Below are 20,682 nucleotides of genomic sequence, written 5' to 3' on the forward strand. Positions count from 1 at the left end.
ACAATGCAACAGAATGCGTTTATAATCACTAGGTTGAGAGGATAATAACATCTTTTTTTTGCCTTAAATCCTACAAGGGGCATTGAGCGACACTGGCCTTTTTATACTTGTCACTTGTTTGACTTAATCAGCAAAGCACTATCAAAGAACACTTTAAAACATCTTGATATGCAAAGTACACAAAGGACATGGCAAACAAAAGTTATTAAAAGGCTTGGCTTTTCCTAACAAACACCAACTTCCCAGTTTCATCATCATGCAGATTGACAGAACAATGGGTGCCATTAACATTAGTCTGACTCTTGTCATGGAAAGTCCTCATCTGACAACAAACAGATGAACGACCCACAGAGGCCAATTAACTACTGTGCTAGAAACCTTGATCTGTGCCATTATAAAGACAAGAGCACTTGTATTAACTCATTAAACCAAGAAAGAAGCTTAACAGGTTGTTGAATAGACTGAAGCAAAGTCACCAAGCCATTTGAATAAGATGTATAAAAGACTGAGCACACCTATTATGTTAATTCAAATTATTATTCTTGTCACAAACACCCTCTAAAAACTAAAAACAATACATAAAGGATCATGTTCTGTTTGCAATTCAATTAAAATTATTTTCCAATGACAATAATTTAATTTTGATTAAGATATATATACTTTAAGCATTTTTGTCCTTCACAGATAAAAGGAAAGTAGTGCATCATAAACTCTGAGAGGTTGCTATTGGCCTTGTTTGATATGTCACAAACCTTTATTGGCTAAACTTTGCTAGAGTGAAAGAGAAAATAAAAAGGAAGTAGAGTGTTGGGTGCTGTTTTGTTTTCACAGCCACATATATCGGCATTCCACTTGAAACACATATTGTCAGGACCAAATGACCCAGCAAATTGCAGGTGCTTTTAGAAAAGGCTAAGCATAAAAATTCTTTCAATTTGTTATCGACACTAGAGTTGACCTTCCTGAATCTATGGAAGGAAGGCTGTTGTTTTAACAAAATCAGTGGCATTTACCTCGGCGCTGACTGAGGCGCCTCACCTTGAGACGGCATACTTGAGGTTTTGAATGGCACTGCTTTGTTTTACTTTGGTTTGTGCTGTTTTTTGTAGTGGTTGGCTTCCCTGAGAAAATAGCATTGCAGAGTTACAAGGGCAGACTCAGTGACGGCAATGTCTGTACTTTTTTAAGAATGCCTGTGGTAGATGCACCGCGACCTGCTTGCTTGCTATCCCCGAGTGAGCCCCAAGTTTGATAAGTTGCCTACCACGTGGAGGGATCCTAAAGACACAGAAACATGGAAGGCGTACAAATAGTTGATCATGAAAAAGAAAACCCCCATGATTTGGTGTACCTAAGAGCCAAAATGTGTCACGGTGGTGAACAAGAGACATACAGTTCCAGAGCTTTGTATGATCCAAGGCTCTATGCGTCACTGTGCGGTTTTTAAACCAATAAAACTGATTCTGAATAGAGGCAAAAATGTTTGTGATATAAGTACAGATTGTGCAATATGTGTGGATTTAGACTTCATGATTTCTGGGGGAACCTAGGTTAAAATTCAGGCCGGTTCACCTGTGTGGAGTTTTCGTGGGTTTTCTCCAGGTACTCCGGTTTCCTCCCACATTCCAAAGACTTGCATGGAAGGCTGAATGGACACTTTAAATTACCCCTAGGTATAGTTATCTTGTATAGATAGTGTCAATCATGGTGAGGAAACGATTAAAATTGGCATCAGGTAGCATCATAATAAGTCAGAAAACAAATACATTTCAAAGTAGAATGTCTGATCCCTGGAATGGGAATATCTGTAGTCAAGTCATGCTTATTCAGCTTGCATTGATTGGAGCACATTAGTAAAATCAATAGATTGCTTGAGTCGTGGAATAATGTGTGATCTATGTCCACAGGTCACGGACTATGCTTTCAGATTATTTTCACAAGATATTAAACCAAGGGGTGAAAATTCTGTTAAATTAGGCTAGATATTTTTTTTAAAATTATAGGAGTATTATTTAGCAATACACAATGTGTTAGTTTTTCCGTATAAATGATCTATTTTATGCATTCCTGGATTATTTATGGGAATACCAATGGGAGGTTTCCAATTATACAGAAAAAATCTATTTTGTTAAAGTACTTCTGATACATAGCAACCTAATATAAAGCAGTCATTGCATTTCCTCTCTCTCACGTGCGTAGGAGTGGTCCTCCTGTTGAGTGTTAGTATGCTAGTGCTGGTAGAGGCAGCTGTCCAAACGTTCAGCCGATTGGCCAGAAGGGTCTACAGCCTTTGTTGATGCTAAAGTGTTACATTGGCTGTCAGAACACACACTTTAGATGTAAGAGCGCCAACCATTTGGCACAGGAAGATGATCTCACTCCATCACAACTTTTGCCACCCTGAGACACCTAATGCAACCCACCGAGCCTTTATTCTCTGCCTAAACTACTTGTGTTTTTCTTCATTCCACTTTGTGCAGCCTTGCTGCTCACATCCATGTATTGATTTTCTCTCCACAGGCTTATAGTTGATCATTTTCTCTCGATAATGCTGGCAATGAGTGCTGCTTTGTAATTGTGTTGCTGAGTGGAGTGCTCCCAAACATCACTGAGAAATGAAGTCATTTTGTGAAAATGGCATGGTCAGTCAGATTTGGGGAAGGAGCAATTGAAAAGTGGCAATAAGGCTATGTTATGAGATGATATACATTAAATTAAATCATGAGGTTTTTTTTAAACCTTATATGGGTGATGATGAATAAATGATCTTTCCTAAAAACATGAGACCCGAGTTTCCTAAACGTTGGAAATTCTCTTTGATAGTTAATTGTTAATGGATTCTGTTCATCCTTTGGCTTTTCTTTGGGGGAAAAAACACAGAGGAGCCAAAGCTGGATCCCCCCCAGCTGACAGGCTGAATGACTAAAGGTTCTTGGGATTGCGTCATGGCAACAAAAAGCAGAGTACAAAAGAGGTTGAGGGATGACAAAGCTCATCTCACTAACCTACTCCCATTTGGGACTGAAGTACAGCGCAATGACCCCATGAAAATACCACCTCACTGCTTCTTCACACAACTCCTCCTCACACACCTTTCATCTCAGCACCAGCTAAACACCTTCAACCTACTTCCCACCCCCTCACTGAACCTTGCGTGATTCAGTTTTTCATCCCTACCACTTGCACTGACCTACTTGATGCAAAGAAATCTTCAACAAACAAACTTCATTCTTCAAAATAGAGGATGGTGGTATTCCCAGATACGCCTCCTCAAAATATTACAAGGCTCTCCTGAAAGTGTGTGAGTGCAGGAAACTAGCAGTTCAGGTAGGGCATATTTGCCAAGTGGAGGCAGCTGGTATGAGTTGTATGTCAGAGAGAAAGAGATAAAGGAGCTTGGCAGGTAGTTGGGAGTGTAGTGCTGACTGAGCCACTCTCACTTGAGAATTGATTCAGCCTGTAGAGTGAAAGTGCAGCTTTCTTAGATGGATATAGAGAGGTAAGGTTGACCCAAGGAGTGGGTAGAAAGAAGTTTTACACATGAAATTGAGAAATAGTGCGATGGAAAAATTAAAAACAAATGAAACCCAGCTAATTTTTCCCATAAACATCTCTCCAGGCTTATAATACAACCAACCAGGTCACATCAACTCCTACACTACACGTAAAGGACTTCAGCCTGTGAGCTAATGATCTCACATTCACACGCAAACAGTCAAACACACACGAACAAACGCAAACATGTCACGTGAGTGTGAAGCTTGTTTATATCATGCACTTTGTTGGAAAACTCTGTACTCAATTAGAGTTGACTACTTAAATGTTATACTTTATAGCTTCCATCTGCTCCTACCAAATTCCAAATATTTCTAATAGTTTTGAGATAGTTGTTGATCTAGGATTTGTTAAGATTTAAGACTGGTTATCTTGATTTTGACCCAAGTTCTCTGTTTTATGATGAGCCTTTGAATTGAAATCCACTAGGTTTAAGTAATTTGTAGTATCTGAAGGACCACTTAACCAAGGAACACTAATACATTATTTTAACTGGACAAAAATGCTGGTTCGTTCATCTCTTTTGGAAAAAAAGTCTATTTAATAAAGAAAGCCTGTAATTTAATCAGACTTCCCGTCTTTTTCTGCTTGTTTAGTGACCAACTACAATAATGTGGTGGATGCTGGCACAGACTCAGACGATGAGGACAAGTTACACATCGTGGAGGAGGAAGGCAGCTTGGCGGACGGGGCAGACTGCGACAGCACCCTACCAGACGACGAGCACCCCAGGGAGCACTGGGATGGAGGTGAGACCAGCTTTTTGCTCGTGGGCCGAATTTTCACACAATCCTCCATACACCATGAAAATATTCTGTATATACTTTACTTAACTAATGAAGTATCTCATCTCCTGACTATATTCTATATATGGTCACATAAATAACCCATAAATCACTGAGTATCTGAATATTAACTAGTTGGGTCCAATTCATTCATTTGTATTTAGTTAGTTAGATGTGAAAATTGGATGTTTTGTCTGCTCTTTTTCTCATTAAAAGAACTAAATAAATATTGAAATTCTGTCCCCTGATGGAAAAATAAGTGCAAGGAAATATGTGCAAGAAGCAGAGGGTTTTCAACTAAGACAGGAAACGCAATATAAAACAAAGACAATGCGAACAGTGGAGACCTTCAAATACACAAAAAGTCACATAGGCCAATGGAGAGGTTTATGACATTGTTAGGCATTGTAGTGAACTTTTTGTTGTCCCTTACCTTGAATTACTTGACATGCTGTCAGAAGCAGGCCGACCCAGAGGAAGGACAGATGTCACAACCACCAATAACAGTGATGTTGGTGTTTAAAGCCTGAAGGGAATACAGCAAAATCATCATCAGCAAAAATGTGTCTTTGGTAAAAATACATGATAAACTATATACGGCACATATGAATCAAACATTTTGTTTCATAGATATTTCAAAATCCAAACTTTTTTTAAGACTTTCAAAACAACCTAAACATTCTAACCAAACATTTTGCATATACAGCAATATTTACTTGCATACTTTGCTGTCTGATGGGAAGAATTAACGCTGATTGTGATGATCAACATTTTTAGAGAGCATCAAGACTTCCTGGTTGTGCTTTTGACACACCTGCAGTAATTTCAAAGTGATATATTGTCTCTCCCTTTTGTGGTCAAGTGTGGAAATGCACTCTAAATTGAAGCAATCAAAATACTAAAAGGGAGCATAATCCATGAGGAATCTTATATGCAATATTTAAATAAATAAAAAAAAGTTTTAAATCTAACTGTGGATAAAGAGGGAAGTGTGGGAAGGGAAGTTTATTGACAGTCATCCTGTCATTTAATATGAGGTGGAGTGTTTATGTTAGGATTTAAAGTAGGTTTAAAATCCAATTGATCATCAATTAGTTGTGTTGAACTGTAAACACTACACACATTCCAATTCAAAGTCAATTAAATAGCTGTGAACAGAGTTACAGGCTAATCCCAAGGCTGTGATATCATCCCTCTCAGCAGCTTTCCAGCTGTATCTCCTTGCGTAAAAGGTGGAGGAGGAATAATGTCATTGCTTTTGGCCTGTAAGCGTGAACATTAAACATTTTGAAAAGCATGAGTTACAGTGACACAGCTCAGCAGGTTGGCTATGCGCCAGTTAGTTTTTGCGCACACGTTCATTTTGCTTCCCTCATACTTATATTTGCTCCCATCTGATGTTTTCACTATTTTTTTTAACCCCGATTTAAGATTCAGTGTCAACTGGTGACACTCACACCCACTGGGGAATTCAGTAATCCTTTAAATAAACAACCTTCTCTCTTTTTATGCATCATCATGCTGATAGTTTTACTCTTGGAAAGTGAGATTCCTGCCTTGAAACGTGAGTGGCAAGCCACTAATCTGTCTTCAGCGTAGCCCAGTTTGCTTGAAATGAAAGCCGTGACACCCTTTCTCATGGGACAGTGATGCTCCAAAGTTGTTGTTTGTCTTCCCCCTCCTACTTCTCTTCTTCTCCCATGCTGGTTTTCATTTTCTGATTCATTCCTCTTGATTATATGGTATCATGGGCGCCTTGCTCTATGTCATTACTCATTCCCTCCTAAGTGATTATGCTTTGGTGGAGCGGTCCAGTGGAGATGTATGAAAAGTGTAGGCCAAGATCAGGATGACTATTTCAAGGAGGGAGGAATAGGTAGTGAGAGCATGAGCTTAAAGGGACTCTGTGTTTTATTTTTGATGGCTTGTAGTGTGATTACATCTCACGCAATGAACAGGGTGGAGTTGGAGAGATGAGATATCATGAGGCACTTTGAGTTGAAGGTGTAAAGGCATTAAGCCAAAGGCCTTTTAAAAAGATGAGCTAGTTGGATGTTGAGTGATTTGTGTCCATTAGAATGCAATAATAAAAATTTATCATTAGCCTTTTAATTATCTAATCTACAAACATTGGATATTTGCTATACTTGCATTTTTTATTACTCAATTCACATTGAATATAAACAATGTTGTATTAGATGTTCATCTACTCATAACTGCAAATGAAAAAAATGTACTTTTATGATGAAAAAAGTATTAGCACAGTCTGAATCCTGAAAGAAAAATTAAGTTAAGTGCATTCTGCAGGCTGCATTTTTTTAGCATTATCATATAGAGTATTTGTAAGGATCTGCAAACTGTCATTAATTCATTGCGTGATGATATAACGGATAACTTTTTTAAAGCTGCAGTTTCACTGTACGTATTTTTGCAGCATTCTCAGATTTGTATTCTTCTCGTAGTGCGTTCACATGTCTGCGTCAGCACATAAACGGCCCGTGTGATGTTTCATGTCAGGGGATGCAGCCTTGATAACACGGAGCCGTTTCAACCCCCTGGCCTCACTTTGCGCTTAACAAAGAGCTGAGGCCGATGCAGCAGGAATAAAAACAAGAGCTTGTCGCACCTTTTTCGCAGACCCCCAGCTGGGACTGCACTTCACACTCTACCTCGACATTTTGGGGCCTGGAGGTGTGTTTGGAGTGTGTGCTCGGGCCACATCAGCATTTCCCCATATTTCCTGTGTTTAGCCACAGCTAAATAAAATGTTTGTCATGTTTAGTTTACTCCAATTGAATAACGGCCCTTCAAGTTAGAATGCAGACATTTTCAACGTATAAAAATAAGCAAGTTGTAGTTTTGGGTCTACTCTTACCTCTTGTGAACAAGGAAAATTTCATGGCATGTCTTTGTAAACATTCATCCTGATTGAAAATATTTATTTTCCTCGGAAACAAGGATTTACTTTGCTCTGAAACAAGGCAAACAAAAGACAGGTGGATCAACAGTAAATTATTATATGTATATGTATATATGTATATGTCTATATCTATGTCTATGTCTATGTCTATGTATATGTATATGTATATGTATATGTATATGTATATGTATATGTATATGTATATGTATATGTATATGTATATGTATATGTATATGTATATGTATATGTATATGTATATGTATATGTATATATATGTATATGTACATGTATATATAAATACATATACATATGAATATACATATATATGTATATAATATTGATTGTAGCGTACTTGGAATTTGATTTGTCAAGGTCATGGGAGAAAAGCAGTGTGGTATGTGAGTTGAGTAGTACCTTGTGTTCCCAACACTGCTGTGGGAAGCAAATTTTGCAATCCTCAGCTGTTACATATCTCCAATAGACAACCTTTCTCTGGATTTCCATTTGACGGTTTTGTTAAGCATCCAGAAGTCCTTTTCAAGTGTTCCTAAAAGCCATAGCAACAAATGACTGTGCATATTGTTTCACGGCTTTGTTATGGAGCACCAGAGGAAGCGCTGGAAGATGACGGCTATTTGTTGAGTGTCAGCGCTACACCTGTTACCATCTCCAAGGAGAACTCACAGCTGGCCTTGTCTGTCAACAAAGACACCTCTTGTAAAAGGGGAATTTGGGAAGTGGAGAAATCCCAGTGCTCAATATGTAGTCGCCCAATTTTACACTGTAAGACAGAATTACACTACAATTTAAAGTAGGCTTATCACTAGTTGCGAGGGAAATTACTTGCCTTTGGTGGTCCAAGTTTAAACTGTAATAAAATACCGTGGTTGATTCTTAGCAGCCAACACACAAAGGAGAGAACCTTTAAAAAAAGGCATGACATTGACCGCATTAATTGCATTTTTAAGTGGTTACAGTTTAATAATTGCACCTCGTGTTCATCCTTGAAATCTCTAACCAGAATTCCTTCTCTCGCTTCTCAGTGAAAGAAGACTGTGTGTCAGACGGTGAGGATGACGCAAGCACAGACGCCTTGGTGGAGGAGATGCTTCAGCAAGGGGACACAGCTGTCATTTACCCAGAAGCCCCAGAGGATGAGCTGCAACGTCACGGCACTCCCGATGCCGGCATTCACGATGAAAACGGTACAGTCTCTCTCAACCAACAGTTGTAGCTTTGTAGAAGTGTCTATGGGGAATACAGAAGCGACATTTCTTTTGCCAGCAAATCTATGACACCAAAATATTCAAACAATACCTTAAACAAAAGTAGGATGTACAAGTTGAATTTTGTGGGACCCTTGACAATAGACTCCACCATGCAGACACTATAAAAAAAAACAAATGCAGCGTCTCAAAAAAATCAATTCTATACCTTACATATTTGTAAATAATGTACATCCCACCAGAGTGGGAGCAAAATAGAGGGATATGGAAAAATTTAACAACCGTACATTGTGTAAAATGGCTAATTGGACATCATTTTGACATTTTTACTAAAGGGTTTATTCACATTTTTCATCAGCAATGTAGTTATTAATGGATATGTCAAGCTATTTTATAGGGAATAGTACATTTATACTTATTTTGAGCAAAAAAGAAAAGGTTTAGTTAGACCACCCCATTTTAAAACCCAAACACTGCAGAGGAAGTCATGCTATTGACTCTCTGGTTGCATCCCACCAGCGGCGTTAACTCTTCTCCATTAACAACACTTGGCAACATAATTACTAACACACACTGGTATTTGTAAAAGTAGCACCTGAGTGCCTTTTATGGCCTGTGGGCATGTGACTTTTACCTGCTAAACTACCACAGCAGGGAGAAAAAAAGGGAGGGTTGGGGTGCAGAGAAACTGCAACACCTGAACAAATCTGTCACATCTGTGAGAGTTGTGACTCATGGCTACCTGTGCGATAAGGTGTGTGTTCCCATCTCGAGGCCCTCACCTGTACCGCTCGGAAACTTAATACATCACCTTTTAACAAAGTAATGTTTCACCTGTGTGAAAGTTATTCTTTTGGACCCTTGCAAAAATCACTCATTCGACTAAATAGTGCATGCTGGCCACTACCTGCACAAATGCTCTATTATTTTAATTCTTTTTATGTTTCTCTATCTTTTACACATCTGTCTTTTTTCCTAAAGAGTGTTCAAGAGCCAAAATAGCACCCCAGTGTTTTTATTATTATTATTTTCACTCACTAATCAACTAGGAGCCATTTGGGTGGTGTCTACCTGTTTGGGGGGGGATTCTCACTTGGTTGTTGAAGAAGTAAAGTGTTGTGGTCTGTTTAAAAGCTTCAGACACTTTCTTACCAGCAACACTTTACATCTCTTTCTTTGTTATTCCATCCAGGAACGCCCGATTCCTTTTCTCAGCTGCTTAACTGCCCTTACTGTTCACGTGGCTACAAGCGTTACAGCTCCCTGAAGGAGCACATCAAGTATCGGCACGAGAAGACCGAGGAATGCTTCAGCTGCCCTGAGTGCAGCTATACTTTTGCACACCGCGCACAACTGGACAGACACATGACGGCCCACAAACCAGGACGAGATCAGGTAAAATCTGAAAAACAAATAAAAATAAAATGAAAATAGATATTACATTTGTCACACCCCCATAAAATACTCTGTATATATATAAAGACAGTGATCTGTTGTCTTTATGCTGCCTGCAATTTGCTGTTAAGTAATCCATTGGATACCCTGTGTTTTGTATATACTACTACGTTGAACGCAATCAACAGTTGTCTCACAGGACATTTTTGTGATGTAATTCCTGTGTTTTTTTGGCAAAGTGATTCTAAATTTCGCAACCTTACATCAAAACCATGCCACGTCTTTTCCTAAACATGACGCTCAAACATGAACTTTTGTCCCCGATTGATCGGTGACACTGTCATGAATTAGTTGCGGTTCAAAGGTTATGTTGTCGTTGTGTATCTCAGTAACTGACCTTCTCTTTGCCTGGTTCAACAGAGACACATCACACAGTCGGGAGGCAATCGCAAATTCAAGTGCACTGAATGTGGAAAAGCGTTTAAATATAAGCACCATCTGAAGGAGCACCTACGCATTCACAGTGGTGAGTGGCCAATCCTGCGTCACCATGCGCCTGCATGTGTGTGTGTATATTTTAGCCATTTGCCTATAATTATCCTCCATGTTTCAGCCTAATGTGTACGCCTCGTTAATGTGATGTAACTGGTCTTTAAGCATTATGACTGAGCAGTTAAGGAAGGGCATTTCCCAACTGTGTCATTACATCAGCATTCCAACATCAGTGAAATGCATGAGAAATTTTTTTTCCATCTTGCTTCAATAGCTTTGTCTGCTCATTTAAGCTTCATTAACTAATGGATACACATTCTTTCTCCAATGTGCAGGAGAAAAGCCCTACGAGTGTTCCAACTGCAAGAAGCGATTCTCTCATTCGGGCTCCTACAGCTCGCACATCAGCAGCAAGAAGTGCATTAGCCTCATCTCGGTCAACGGCAGACAACGAATGGGCAACAACAAATCCCAGACCCAGGTTCAGACACCAATCCTTCCCACATCGCCATCTGTCCTCCGCACCCAAATTAGAGAGAAGCTGGAGCATAGCAAGCCTCTACAAGAGCAGCTGCCTCTTAACCAGATCAAAAGTGAGCCAATGGACTACGAATATAAACCCACGTTGATGACATCCGCACCTGTGGCTGGCATCAATGGCGGGATTTACAATGGAGGTGCTGCGGCTCCTTTGCAAGGCACGGTACAAGCTGTGGTCCTGCCCACTGTGGGTCTGGTGTCACCCATCAGCATCAACATAGCAGACCTGCAGAATGCTCTTAAAGTGGCCGTGGACGGTAATGTTATTCGCCAAGTCCTGGAGAGCAATGCCAAAGGCCAAGGCCAGGCCAACTTGGGGTTAACCACTGGAACGCTCCACCCTTCCCAGCAGCAGCTCATCTCAGCTATCAGTTTACCTATTGTGGGTCAGGATGGAAATGCAAAAATCATTATAAACTACAATTTAGATCCCAACGGACACCAACTCACGGCGCAAAACCTCAAGAAGGAGCATGAGCCATTCTCTACTGCTCAGCCAGGCACCGAATCTTTCAAATGTCAAAAACTTCCTGAAGATCTGACCATCAGGAGTATGAGGACCACTGATCCAAAAGAAGAGGATAAAACCACTAAGTCATGTCTCCTGTGTGATAGTTGTCCCTCTGGGCTGGAAGCACTCCATGCCCTCAAACACTGCAAAAAGGAGAGTCTAAATCTCAACGGTGAGTCTGCTGTTGCTGCACTGCTGTCAGAAGGAGGACTTCCCAACCAGCCGAAGAACCTCTTGTCCTTGCTCAAGGCCTACTTTGCCTTGAACGCAGAGCCCACCAAGGAAGAGCTGGCCAAGATCTCGGACTCAGTCAGCCTGCCAATTCACATTGTCAAAAAGTGGTTTGACAAAATGCAGGAGGGTCAAATAAAACTCGGTGCCCCTACGCCACCTTCAGAGGAAGAGGATGCCTGCGATACCAACAGTGTTGTATCTCTGATCCAGGGGAAGGGGATGGCCTCTATGAGTCCTTCTGCGACACAGGACAGTCCCACGGAAGCAACCCCAGCTGAGGTCAACGGCTCCCGCAGCTCTCCAGCTTCTCCTTTACCACTAAAGATGAGAGGTGATGGTCTCCTTCAAGACCAGCCCCCTCAAAGCACTGATGCACCACTAGACCTATCCCTGCCAAAGTCTGACAAAGACGAAACCGAGGCTGTGGCTGCTAAACCCCGCAATTACCCCTCGCCTTCTTCTGTCCGTACCAATCTGGATGAACCTTTGAACTTAACTTGCACAAAGAAAGACCTGTCGCCACTCTCATGTATGGGGTCCAGCCCCGTTGCACTGTACGCCAGCCCGCCAAGTGCCAAAGCTCTAAATATTGTGACCACTCAACTTCCCACGCTGGTGGCTATTGGCGACCAGGGCCGTATGCAATGTTTAAGGGCAGTAACCACCAACAACAAACAGACTATCCTGATCCCCCAGCTGGCTTATACCTATACCACTACAGCTAACAGCCCTGCTGGAACTGAGACACAGGAAACACTCCACCTCAACGGCATAAAGGTTTGTATCATTCTGATAAAATTATACAGTAAAAAATACAGTATAGTGCTCATTAGTCCTTGCCCACTTTTTCCGACTACATCTCATCAGGGTTGGGCTTAGGGTCAAAATATACTTTTCCCACTGGTCGCAAAGTGACCAGTAACAACATAGTGGTTGTCAGAATCAGTTCTAAAATGACTTGTGGTTTCCAGTCATCGGAAAACTAATGGATGCACAAGTGAATGCTTTCAGTCTGAAACAATACAGACAGTACTCATTAAAACATTCAACTTTTATCATCTTCCTGTCATTTATAGTCACTCACTCTGATTATTTTTTTTTTCATTCCGTTCTTTTACAGCAACTCAGTAGATTGGTCAAACCCTTATTTGAAAGAAATAGAATCAGTCACTTCCTCCAAATTAAATCCTGATTGGAACGCAAAAACCTTAAGTTATTCACCCCTTCACTGTTCATAGCCTGACAATAAAAATTCAATCAATATGTCAGATGTAGAAATGAAATAACAGAATTCGCTTCTTTGCAAAAAACAATAATAAAAATAGCTATTCATTGAGCAGTCACATTAATGGTTGGGCAGTGACGAATGTTGATCTTTGTGGGTGTGTGAGTGATCTTCTGGTCCGTCACTTTAAGGAGACTAAGGTGCACTTTACTGCTGAGTCCGTATTGATCTGCTGGGATCATTTTAAACGTAGCACCTTTGCCTCTCATTGATTTATTGTTGCTCTATGATACGTTTGTGTTAAGTAGATTGGCATCAGACTGCCCTATAAAAAGAACCTACTGTGTGTATTGGTTTCTTAATGACAACTCTTTGTTTCCCAGCACCTCAGGGTGGATTTTTACAGGTTAGTAAGTGAACGGTGACGTTATTGCTTTGAGAAACGAACGTCAATTTTGTAGATGTAGTGCTTATAATGGCCAAGAGTGAAACGTTAGTTAAAGTATTGATGGGAATTGGGCAGTAATTGTTGAAATGCAGAGTTGTACTGGAGGATGTGAATCATTTAAATGGAAAAAAACATAACAGCATTAAATTATTTACCTGGTTACATTGAATTGACAACGCGTCACAGTCTCTAGTCAACAGAAGTCTTCATCATCTTCGTCTGTGGTTCTATAGGATGGGAAAGGAAATATGCAAAAGTACATTAGGCATTGGCATGGTATTTTCAGTATTTTCCAATACCAGTGCCACCACTTTAGTTCTATATCAGCAATCACTCACAATATAATCCAATGGCCTAAATAATGCTTCTTGGTTCCAACATATTTTAGTTTGACTCAACATCTTCCCTTCCCCGCTGCATTGAATTTTGTGAGTCAGTCATTGCTTTTCCACTTTGGCCACCATCAGCATTAGTAATCATGTCTATCTCTCGTTCCCCCCAGGAAGAAAAGCAGGACACATACTCCGAGGGCTTGTCTGTCATGGATGAACACAACGACTCGGACTCGGGCCCTCTGAGGAAAAAGATGAAAAAGACGGACAGCGGCATGTACGCCTGTGACCTCTGTGACAAGATCTTCCAGAAGAGCAGCTCGTTGCTAAGACACAAGTACGAACATACAGGTAATAAATACCAACTGTTTCATTTCCTCTAGACAATAAAAACAGGCCGTGTCTTCCCATCAGTCCTCTTTTGAGGCTAGTAACATTGAGTCAGAGTGCGGGGGGATTTTACTGCGGAAGGGTGGAGGCCACACTTCCATCAGGTATTACTCAGAAGAAGTCTGAGAAGATCTTTCCGCCAAACCGCGAGAGTTCTGCCAGCTTCTTGAATTAAGAAGGAAGCTCTGGTAGTGATTTGGATTGCTTTGAGCCAAAGTTCAGGTCAAGCATTCTCTTGTTTATATCTCTGCTACCTGGCTTGCAATGGTTGTTTTCATATCCAAATGAGTTGAGTTGCGATGAAACCTGCCTTTCGCTGCCTTGAATTAAGTTTCCCCAATGGCTTTGAAGTAAAACGCTTTGTTTTATTACTTTATTTTCACATTATGTTCTCAGAAACCAAAGCACTGTGCCATTTTCCTCGCATTGCTACATTTCCTAGACAAGATTTATTTGTTACCAAAGTAAATTAACACTCCCAGCGGGATACCCCCATTAATTTAACCTGAAAGACATATTGTGACTCAATAGAAGTTTTGTTTGGTGTTGTCAAAGTTGCTTTAGGGGTTTTAGGTCAAGCCTCATATTGGGTTGGTTATTTAGTTTGTTTTTGTGCACATTTAATATGTTGGGTTTCAGAGACGGTCTACTTTTAGCAAGTCTTATAAAAAATAATAAGGGGGTTTGTGGTAAGGTAACTTTAGAACTGTATTCTGATGAAATTATTACTTACCTGTTCCAAAAATAAGATCTCCTCGTAATGTACCTGGAAAAACAAATACTTGAAATTAGTACCAAAATAGTGAAGCAATGATAATTACAGGTATTTTCATTTGAGTATTTACACACCAACTATTCCAATCCATGACAACCAAATGAGCTTTTAAATACTGTCCTCTAATAAAGAACGTAGGCGTGAGTGTTTTTGCCACCTGGAGAAGTGAGCATTGAACTTTTGGTATTTTGTCTCCACAGGGAAACGACCACACGAGTGCAGCATCTGCACCAAAGCTTTCAAACACAAACACCACTTAATCGAACACATGCGACTCCATTCGGGGGAGAAGCCGTACCAGTGCGACAAGTGCGGCAAACGCTTCTCCCACTCGGGCTCGTACTCCCAACACATGAACCATCGCTATTCTTACTGCAAGAAGGAGTCTCAAAGCCAAAGTGGAGGAGGCAGGGAGAGCCCGGAGGAAGACGCCCTGAGCCGGGTACAGGGCTTAAACCTCCTCCCCTTCCAGATGGACTCGGACGAACGTGGGAGCAGTGCCAGAGAGGACGAGGAAAGCGAAGACTTCGAGGAGGAGGAGGAGGAAGGCGCTGTGGACATGGACGACGTCCAAGTGGTGCAGATCGGGGATGAGGGAGGAGACGACGACGACAATGAGGACGAGGAGAAGACGCGGGAGGAAGCTGACACGAGACAAGAACATGGAGAGGAGGGAGACCAGGCCGTGGATGGAGAACAAGGCGTGGTGCGAATGATAGAAGAAGAGGAGGAGGTCAGGAGAGAAAGCGGGGGTGAAGACAACCAGGCTTGTGAAGAAGATGAGAGGCAGGAGAAAGTAGATAAATGACTAAAAATGAAGAGAAATCAGACTCACGTTAACTGGTGACAGCTTGCTTCAGTTCACTACTGTGTAGAAATCCAGGTGTGCCTGAAAATAATCAAAAAAACAACAAAAATATGAGTGACTTTTCCGCAGGAAGATCCAACATTTCTCAAATCCATTTGTAAAGAGAAAAATATTGAGAATGCAAACTTTACTAAAGGAAAGAAATGCATTATACAGACTTTGGAAGCTAGAGCCGACACGTTTTAGATAATGTTTTATTACTAAAACAACCTTGGTTCGTTTCTTTTTATCAGTGTTACTAATTTTGCCACTCATATTTTAACCCTTAAATGCTGTACAGTTGGGAGATATTTCTATACCTTTTTATTGCCAATGATCATAAAAAAGTCAGTATTTTATTAAGTTGGAAGGAAAATAAGATAAATCCTGTGCACTACAAGTGGCTTGGTTTACTTGGGAATTGAGCAGTTCCATTGTATTTTCTACCCTTTCAGTATTATCGCACTAGAAATACCACAACACTTATTTTTGGTTTGTGCCCTTCGATTGTGAGCCTTAGGAATAATAATTTAAAAAAAAAACTGGTAAAAGGACGAGTCATTACAGCCATTCATTACAATTTTCAGGTGACTTTTTCTGTTTGGTTAGTCAGTGACATTTTGGGACAAAAGCTTATGAATTTCTCATCTTTTAATTGTTTATATGTTTTAATGTTTTATGACATTAAACCCAGATGATTAGCATTAGAAGCAAGGCAGAATTTTATCTCTTGAATTGGCCTTTTTAAGGTGAAAAACATGGTAATCCAAAGAGCTGGATAAAAGATGGATTTGGAATATTGCTGAAAATGACGGGATTTTCATGTCATGCCTTCTTAATTTAAAACAATGACTTTCTTGTATTTTTATTGTTCATGTTCTCTTTTTTTTCAACCCCCCCAATCCCTCTCCCTAAGTGTGGTCATGATACTCGTAACAGGAGTCCTCCAACAGTTGTACATTTGCTTTTGTTTTGAACACAGAGACAAAATAGTGGTACGCATTCATTTGATAACAGATAAAAAGCAAATGCTGTTTTAAAGCATGTAACAAATTATATTACAATGAATTTAAAGTCTTATTTCAATCTACATTCAAAAGATTGAGGATGCCTCGAAACATTATAAAGGATGGAATATTAATTTCACAAAAAACAATACAATGCAATGTGTTATGTCTATTTTTTGTGGTACTTAGAAGTTTTAGAGTTTGTTACTTTTTCTACAAATCCGCTTTGACAAGAGAGTAAAAAGGCATTTTCCCAAAATGTCAGACATGGCAAATCTTTACCTGTAGGTTTATTTTTTTTCTTTTAATTTCTTCTCCCTCCACCTTCTGAGCCTTATGCAAAATTTGAACAAAAAAAAAGTGAAGAAAAACATGAGGATGCATATGAAAAGTGCCATTATGCTACGGAAGTTTTAGCAGATGAGATCAGGTATTATTAGCAGGTCCCAGATCAGCCAATCACAAAAAAGTCGTATCTGGCCTTAAGACATTACATTCATTTTTACAACTGTTGCATTATTTCTAATTGGAGCAAAAATTAGCACACATGACTTGTAATTGTTTGAATGATGTCCTGCCTTTTCTGAGCTAGTTTAGTGCACTTGTTGAACACGCAAATGATCAAACATCTCTTCAGGTAACGTAGGCAATTCCGGGAAGTTGGTCAACAACGTCAGTATTATTTTTATTTCATTTTTTTTTCTTTTTGTTCAGTTCCTGTGAGTGTACTGTATGTTCAGCAGTTGCAGTATTATTAACCCCCCTTCCCTCAAAAGAGATGGGGTTGTCTGTTTAGTCATAGAGAACTTTTATATTTATGTGTCTTATTTTTTTATATTTCTTTATGGTTTATTTATTACACTATGTAGTGTACAATACTGTAGTTTGTATTAATACGATAATATATTTTAGTATGGGGGGAAAAAAAATCACACAGGCAATGCTATAACCACGAGCCTGAAAAGAAGGAGACTCCGGATTACTGAAGTTTTTAGTTTTTTTTCTTTCCTCTCCAAAAATAACCCTTCCAAAGCCTGGAAAATTGGAACCCGTGACATCTTTGCATCCATGCTCATGTTACTTTAGTTTTTTTTCTCTCTAATATGAAGCTACTGAACTTTTTGAACAAATAATTGTATGTCTAATAGCATGAGTGTGCTGTTGTATTGAAGGATGACCCGTAACCACCCAAACTGTCTTTTGCCAAGCCAAAATAATTTTCTTCCTATGCTTTTCTTTTTGTGCCAACATGTTACTTTCTACGTCATTGTCAAGACCATGCCCACTTTTATAAGCCCCTCCCTTTTAACACCCTTATTTTATTGTTTGTTTGTTTTTTTTAAATCGTGATTGTTTTTCTTTTTTAATGACTCCCCATCTCACAATAAAATACACCAAATACAAATGCATGAGTTTGTGATGATATACCTTTAAGAGGTTATGGTGCGTAAGTGAGTTGAGGAGCTTCTATGACATTTAGCATCGGAGAAAGCTTCTTAATGCAGCAAACTTTTATTTTTGTTGAATTTTTTACCCTTTAAAAATTGTAGTAATAGCCAATGCAAACAAACCTTTACAGTTAAAGTGAAAGTTTCTAAGGTAAGGGTTTATTAGGCTCCTAAATTTGCAAAACTTCACAAAACAATTGCTAAAATACACAAATTGCTTCCAGAGGGTGTCAGATCTCATCTGTGCAATCAGATCTAGTTTGAGCACAGCTCCCAAATACTAAAATAATTAACTCATTGGCTTTCATTGACGGCAAAAGACGCACAATCCAATTTGACCGCTTCCTGCCCCCCAGTTATATTGGATTGGACACTTTGCTGTCAATAGCAGTGAAAATATCACTCAATGCTTACGACCCCAGTTCAAATGTACACGGTTTCTATTATGCAGTGAAAGAGTTATCATTAGCACTTAACACCAAGTATTTTAGCCTCACTCAAGTAGGGTATGCCATCAATGGAAACTACAACAGTTCATTATTGTGACACTTTGTGAACTAAAACTGCAAACCCGCCCAATCCCTTCTGTCAGGAACATCCCATTCCAATCAGTGCAGTCTGCTTGCTAGCAACCCTGCCCAAGGTCAAACATATTGATCCAGATTAGGTTTCTAGTGGGGTCAACCTTCCACCCTCCCCACCGACATCTAACATGAATTAATAATGGAATGGAGAATAAGAAATCTATAGTCCTTTGAGGAGTTGAACATGATACAATAGTTGGTGGTCATATTTGATAGGTGGGGTCCCCAGAAATCTACAGCACGTCTAATGTGATGTTTTGAATAAATAAAGTAAAGGGTGGGTATCAGATTCATTGCAAAGATTGATCCGAAAATCCAAACCCGCCAGAAACAGCTGACAATTTGCACTCTAAGACCATGAGCATGCTTGGAAGACATTATAACTTTTAAAAACACTTTTTTTTAGCTTTGCGTAGTGTCTGATTTCACACTCTTGGTGTCAAGAAATGAGACTATCTTCTATTTTTAAGGAAATGTAACACAAACAAATTCATGCGACTAAAAGTGTTTCCAACAGGCAACTTGTCAATTAAAAGGTAAGTTTTTTTTTGCAAAATTGACACTTAAAACAAAAGAAGATTAAACCTTCTTTAACCTGCTGGGATTGTAACAGTAATTTGGGTCAATGTTAATCTACAACCAGCAGCATGTATTGGACTTGAATTAAAGCCAAAATAAATTGGAAGTAGAAAAAAAGAAAACAATGTGCAAAGTAACAAAACAAAAACATCCCAAATAGCCACAATGAACTGACAGATTGCAATAGGACAGGGACCCAATTACTAAAAAAATGACGAGAAAGGAACTCCTGGAGAAGATGAGGCTGGTGTAAAAAGATTGTTTAACACAAGGGAAGAGCTACCAAGAAAAGATAGGACTGAAATCCCAATGAGATGACAAGAAAATAACATGAAATTTAGGGTAGCAAAATAAGTCAATGAAAAAAATGTAAACAGATCAACACAAAATCTAAGTCTAAACACCCCTAATATTCTGTGCAATAGTGTGGTGACACGGTATTGTTGGACAACCGCTTTGGCATGTCTTGATTCAGAATGCGGGATTTCGTTGACTCGATGATAGAATCATCCGTCAGCGGTTTGATCCCGCCATCATCATTATCAAACCCGGTGGCTACGAAAAGCGGCCAGATAATACCTCATATGACAGCTCTCGGCATAACATTACTGTGTCAAACTGTCAAACAGCATCTTGTAATTGTGCCTATTACCTACATCTTGTAATAGTGGTCACAAAACGTGGCTTTAAGCTTGAGAAAGGTCAACGAGTGTTTCCCCTGCAGCTGAACGCCGGGGCTTACACATTGTGTGTGTTCTAACAGGCTTTCATTGCCATCCGCCTCTGAAAAAGCGGAGGTCCTGCCGTGTGTTCTGCTGGTCTCAGCATTTCAAAGGAAAATTGAAAAGCTATAACTGCTAAGAGGATATGGAGCGTGCTTGCCAATAACGGCGCAAAGGCCTGATGAAGTATGGCGGCTGCCGGAGCTCTGACATGGCGCCAAGCCCAGGGGACCGAGGCTCCCCGGGGAAATTTAGAGAAAAGCCAAGAGGAGGGGAAAAAGAAGGAGGCTGCTTGGGAGGGGGGTATGGGAGCAAAGCCCCCCATTAGGGAAATAGCAGTCACTTATGTTCGTGTTCATCTACTGGAGCGGTAAATACCAGGACACTCGTAGAGATGTGTGAAAAGTGTGTAAAAGAGTAAAGTAACAAAACTGTAAAATTTATTAATTGGTGGATTTTGAATGGTTATCCATTATTGCAAAGTCAATAAAAATTTGTGAAAAGCTGTTTCAACAAGTTTCTTTGGTGAGAGCGGTTATAAAAATGATTTTTTTTGCTGTTATGTAAGTGTAGTTTTCACTAAGTCAATTTAGATTCCAATGTATATACTTATTTTTGTTACTACTTTGTTTGTTTAAGAATATCCTTATTTATCAGTTGAATATGA

General features: G+C 39.7%; 2 protein-coding genes and 2 long non-coding RNA genes across 5 annotated transcripts in view; 1 reads left to right on the top strand and 3 right to left on the bottom strand.

The window, feature by feature from the left end:
- znf438 (zinc finger protein 438) overlaps nucleotides 1–5,144 on the bottom strand; it is a 66,690-nt gene extending 61,546 nt beyond the window's left edge. Inside the window, exons 1-2 of the mRNA XM_077735604.1 lie at nucleotides 5,065–5,144; nucleotides 4,774–4,866 (exon numbers count right to left, since the gene is read on the bottom strand). The gene's annotated coding sequence lies outside the window, so the exon portion shown is untranslated. The remainder of the gene's footprint in view (nucleotides 1–4,773; nucleotides 4,867–5,064) is intronic.
- zeb1b (zinc finger E-box binding homeobox 1b) overlaps nucleotides 1–18,091 on the top strand; it is a 41,611-nt gene extending 23,520 nt beyond the window's left edge. The window contains exons 2-8 of the mRNA XM_077735601.1: nucleotides 4,152–4,304; nucleotides 8,304–8,465; nucleotides 9,679–9,881; nucleotides 10,302–10,407; nucleotides 10,709–12,435; nucleotides 13,834–14,014; nucleotides 15,029–18,091. Coding sequence (XP_077591727.1) covers nucleotides 4,152–4,304; nucleotides 8,304–8,465; nucleotides 9,679–9,881; nucleotides 10,302–10,407; nucleotides 10,709–12,435; nucleotides 13,834–14,014; nucleotides 15,029–15,636 — 3,140 coding nt within the window. The 3' untranslated portion in view covers nucleotides 15,637–18,091. The remainder of the gene's footprint in view (nucleotides 1–4,151; nucleotides 4,305–8,303; nucleotides 8,466–9,678; nucleotides 9,882–10,301; nucleotides 10,408–10,708; nucleotides 12,436–13,833; nucleotides 14,015–15,028) is intronic.
- On the bottom strand, nucleotides 7,215–8,601 carry LOC144209353 (uncharacterized). Of its 2 annotated transcripts, XR_013329099.1 has the most exons (4): nucleotides 8,279–8,601; nucleotides 7,945–8,182; nucleotides 7,675–7,807; nucleotides 7,215–7,311 (listed from the first exon to the last, which is right to left on the bottom strand). It is a non-coding gene; the product is annotated as an uncharacterized LOC144209353 (long non-coding RNA). The 2 variants fall into 2 exon arrangements; XR_013329098.1 differs by having other exon boundaries at nucleotides 7,675–8,182.
- LOC144209354 (uncharacterized) lies at nucleotides 8,916–14,055 on the bottom strand. Its single transcript, XR_013329100.1, has 3 exons — nucleotides 13,670–14,055; nucleotides 13,487–13,558; nucleotides 8,916–9,888 (listed from the first exon to the last, which is right to left on the bottom strand). It is a non-coding gene; the product is annotated as an uncharacterized LOC144209354 (long non-coding RNA).
- Nucleotides 18,092–20,682: the final 2,591 nt, after the last annotated feature.

The sequence above is a fragment of the Stigmatopora nigra genome, chromosome 16, assembly GCF_051989575.1.
Source record: "Stigmatopora nigra isolate UIUO_SnigA chromosome 16, RoL_Snig_1.1, whole genome shotgun sequence".
Lineage (NCBI taxonomy): Eukaryota > Metazoa > Chordata > Actinopteri > Syngnathiformes > Syngnathidae > Stigmatopora > Stigmatopora nigra.